This window comes from Apis dorsata, unplaced genomic scaffold (assembly GCF_000469605.1).
Source record: "Apis dorsata unplaced genomic scaffold, Apis dorsata 1.3 scaffold_92, whole genome shotgun sequence".
NCBI classification, from domain to species: domain Eukaryota; kingdom Metazoa; phylum Arthropoda; class Insecta; order Hymenoptera; family Apidae; genus Apis; species Apis dorsata.
The window spans coordinates 1,412,639-1,416,860 of record NW_006263390.1 but is presented as its reverse complement, the minus strand read 5'-3'; the positions used below and the strand labels follow the sequence as shown (position 1 = coordinate 1,416,860).

Here is a 4,222-nt window from a genome sequence, read left to right as displayed (position 1 = left end):
GGCCCGTTCGGCCACATATTCCGCCCCGACAATTTCGTGTTCGGCCAATCCGGGGCCGGGAACAATTGGGCGAAGGGGCATTACACCGAGGGCGCGGAGCTGGTCGACTCGGTGCTGGACGTGGTCAGGAAGGAGGCGGAAAGCTGCGACTGCCTGCAAGGCTTTCAACTGACCCACTCGTTGGGCGGTGGCACCGGTTCCGGGATGGGTACCCTCTTGATCTCGAAAATTCGCGAGGAATATCCGGACAGGATAATGACAACCTTCTCCGTGGTACCGTCACCCAAGGTGTCCGACACCGTGGTCGAGCCTTACAACGCGACCCTGTCCGTCCACCAATTGGTCGAGAACACCGACCAGGCTTACTGCATCGACAACGAGGCCCTCTACGACATCTGTTTCCGCACCTTGAAACTCTCCACACCGACTTACGGTGATCTGAATCATCTCGTCTCGGCTACGATGTCGGGGGTGACCACCTGCCTCCGATTCCCCGGACAATTGAACGCCGATCTGAGAAAGCTGGCCGTGAACATGGTCCCGTTCCCGCGTCTACACTTCTTCATGCCAGGCTTCGCGCCGTTAACCTCGCGCGGCAGTCAACAGTACAGGGCGTTAACGGTCCCGGAGCTAACCCAACAAATGTTCGACGCGAAGAACATGATGGCAGCCTGCGATCCGAGGCACGGCCGGTATCTGACCGTGGCCGCCGTGTTCCGCGGCAGAATGTCGATGAAGGAGGTGGACGAGCAAATGCTCAACATCCAGAACAAGAACAGCTCTTACTTCGTCGAATGGATCCCGAACAACGTGAAAACGGCCGTATGCGATATCCCGCCCCGCGGTTTGAAGATGTCAGCCACTTTTATCGGCAACTCGACAGCCATTCAAGAGCTGTTCAAGAGAATTTCCGAACAGTTCACGGCTATGTTCAGGCGAAAGGCGTTTCTTCATTGGTACACTGGCGAGGGTATGGACGAGATGGAGTTCACCGAGGCCGAATCCAATATGAACGATCTGGTATCCGAATACCAACAATACCAAGAAGCCACCGCCGAGGACGAGGGAGAATTCGACGAGGAGGAAGAGACGGAGAAGTGAGGGACGGGTTTTTATCCGTTACCCGTTTCGCGACGGACTCCTTCTCCCTGCTCTCTTGATCCTCGACTTGCAATCCGACCAACAATATCCGCAAAATCCACGTGAAGAGATTCGCTCGGTCGAAGCCTGCAAAAAATATATATATATATATATGAATGTATGTACACTTTCGCGGACGAAACTTTTTATCTTTGTATCGTATTTTTTTGACGAGCTGGTTTTTTGATTTGTACATTTGATCTTTTTACATTTGTTATTTTCGATGAATTTTTACGTATATTTAGACACGCATACGCATGCGCGCACCTGCGCACGCATGCATACACACACTCGCGCGAGCGCCCATGCACGCGCACACATACACACAGACACACTCTCCTTCAAAAAAATGCTCGCATGATACGTAATAATATGATATAAATATATTTACACATACATATACACACGTGTGTATACATACCTTGTAAGTAATTTAGAAAATGTTGTATTATCTTTGTTGAACATTTAATAGATATTCTTTATGGCATAATAATTTTACATGATGATCTTGAATTGTTTTGCAAACGAACGATTGTTGCGTTATATTGAAGTAGATAATCGATTTTCGAGTCGATTTATCGATTTATCGACTCGAGACAATGGCGGCGATGAACGAACTCGGATCGCGAGAGATCGAAACCAGTCGAGTGAACTTGGTTCGTTGATAAATATCCCATTTTTCGTTCTCTTTCTTTTCGGCGTAATCGAGGACAAAATTATCGGTGAAAAATTATCTCTTAGGTTCTTAAAAAACGGGAAAAAAATGCGGGAAATTGTGCACGTGCAGATAGGTCAATGTGGAAACGGGATTGGCGCAAAGGTATAATACATAATTAAGTGTCGTTCTCTCTCGACATCCACATAACCTTACTTCTCAGTTTTGGGAGGTGATCGCGGACGAGCATGGTCTGACTCCGGACGGAATTTTTCAAGGGGAATCCAATCTTCAATCGCAACGATTAAACGTATATTTCGTCGAAGGGCGAGGTATCCCAGATTGAGAAAATTTACAGGTTAACCGTTACACGGAAAGCGGTATTTCTCGCCTCTCTTTCCAGATAAAAAGTACGTCCCGAGAGCTATTCTGGTCGATCTCGATCCGTCAAGCGTGAACAACGTTTTGTCCGGTGCATGGGGGAAAATGTTCAAGCCTGACAACGTTGCCATAGGTAAAGCTGGAACAGGGAACAATTGGGCAAGAGGTTACTACACCGAAGGAGCGGAATTGGTCAGCATCGCGTTGGATCTGATTCGCACGGAGGCCGAAGCCTGTGATCTGATTCAAGGTTCGTTTGTTGATAAGAAAAAAGTTCGGCGCCCCAATTTGCCGAATCGTTAAGGAATATTATCGAAAACGTATCGAAATACGCGCGGTGAGATATTCTCTAGATTTCTTTCTCTCTTCCTCCCCTTTTTCTTCTCCATCCTGTTTGATCCAGGAATTCAACTCGTTCACTCGTTGGGCGGCGGAAGCGGCGGCGGGATGACCTCGTTGCTAATGACCAAACTCAAGGAGGAATATCCGGAGACGATCATCAAATCTTATTGCGTGATACCGTACTCGTCGATGCCGACCGTGGTGGTGGAGCCGTACAACGCAATATTGACACTCGTCAAAGCGATCGATTGCACCGATCAAACGTTTTGCGTGGACAATCAAGCGATGCACCACATCTGCACCAACGTTCTAAAGCTCACCACGCCAACCTTCACCGACACGAATCGTTTAATATCCAATTACATGTCTGGCATCACGACCTGCTTCAGATTTCCCGGCCAATTAAATACCGATCTGAGAAAGTTATTGGTCAACTTGGTACCATTCCCGAGGCTTCACTTCTTCATTCCCGGCTACGCGCCCCTATACTCCCGAAGCTCTGCCCCCTACATAAAAGTAGACGTTCCAGAATTGACCAAGCAGTTGTTCCACGCGAACAGCATGTTCGTTTACTGCGACCCGACCAAGGCCAAGTTTCTCACCGTGGCCGTCATATTCAGAGGCAGGATGTCGACCAAGGTTTGGAAAACTAGAAATAGCTAGAAATTTTTAAATTATTATTCACCGTCGTCGTTGTCTAGGCGGGGAGAGACAACCGGGGGGGGATCCGTTTACCGTTAAGAAGCAAAACTGACCGACCTGACGATCGTTCTTGTTTGCTTACAGTTCGTGGACGAGCAAATGTTGAATATACGAAGCAAAAACAGCCCGCATTTCATCGAATGGATACCGAACAACATACAAACCGCGATATGCGATATCCCCCCTCGAGGAATCAATATGAGCGCCAGCATGATATCGAACTCGACGGCGATACAGAAGCCTATCAAAAGGCTAATGTTCGCGTTTGATAATATGTTGAAGAAACGTGCGTATCTCCATTGGTATACGAACGAAGGAATGGACGAAAGCGAGTTTACCGAATCTTATTCCACTATGTACGATCTGTTATTCGAGTATCAACAACACCAGGAAGCGGTTCCCGATACTGACATCATTGACGAGTCGATGGAATACGAGGAGGAATGATCGAACGAGTTTATCATTGGGGGGGGAGAGAGAGGGGGGAGGGGGGAATAGCAGAAGAGAAAAAGAGACAAATGATTGAAAAAAAACGTATATTTTTTGCAAGGAACAAACCTCTTGCGAGCTACATTGCGAAACGCGTGCCACGATTAAGATACATACACTTGTCGATACACTTGTCGTGGATGCAACGAGAATAGATAAAATTTTTGGTTCGGGTGCTTTGGTTGTTTCATGTTTCGTGGAATCGTTTCCCGAAGAACGCTGCGTATATTTTATTCTTCTTTTTCTTTTTTTTTCTTTTTCGCTCTTAACAACCTATCCGCGAAGCGTGTTCGAACGAGATGCGAATAACCGATGATACTCCCGATGATGCAACTCGGCCGGTGCAGCAAACTCCGCGAACTTGTAATAAGATTTTCACGTATAAAAGTACAAAAGAAAACGAAAGAGATTCGACACCGGAATCGAAAGAGGAAGGGAAATGTCGGAGGAAGGATAAAGGGAGAAAATGGAGACAGGGAAAAGAAAAGAAGGGCGTCCGATTCGGTGGATACT

At 47.3% G+C, this 4,222-nt stretch overlaps 2 protein-coding genes across 2 annotated transcripts in view; both read left to right on the top strand.

The window, feature by feature from the left end:
- The window catches only part of LOC102673322 (tubulin beta chain), a 2,302-nt gene extending 1,072 nt beyond the window's left edge, over positions 1-1,230 (top strand). The window contains exon 3 of the mRNA XM_006611807.2: positions 1-1,230. This exon is cut by the window's left edge and continues 1 nt beyond it. Coding sequence (XP_006611870.1) covers positions 1-1,101 — 1,101 coding nt within the window. The 3' untranslated portion in view covers positions 1,102-1,230.
- A 119-nt stretch (positions 1,231-1,349) lies between these two features.
- On the top strand, positions 1,350-3,776 carry LOC102673447 (tubulin beta-1 chain-like). The gene is made up of 5 exons (XM_006611808.2): positions 1,350-1,960; positions 2,019-2,127; positions 2,199-2,426; positions 2,580-3,157; positions 3,305-3,776. Exons 1-5 carry the CDS (start codon positions 1,640-1,642, stop codon positions 3,665-3,667), a joined length of 1,599 nt encoding a protein of 532 aa, XP_006611871.2. The 5' UTR covers positions 1,350-1,639; the 3' UTR covers positions 3,668-3,776.
- The last annotated feature ends 446 nt before the right edge of the window (positions 3,777-4,222 follow it).

Excerpts from the sequence above, each read along its gene's own strand:
- LOC102673447 (XM_006611808.2), top strand. The coding sequence starts at position 1,640 with ATGATGATCTTGAATTGTTTTGCAAACGAACGATTGTTGCGTTATATT. Across the intron at positions 2,128-2,198 it reads ATATTTCGTCGAAGGGCGAG|ATAAAAAGTACGTCCCGAGA; the intron begins GTATCCCAGATT and ends CTCTCTTTCCAG. Across the intron at positions 2,427-2,579 it reads AGCCTGTGATCTGATTCAAG|GAATTCAACTCGTTCACTCG; the intron begins GTTCGTTTGTTG and ends TGTTTGATCCAG.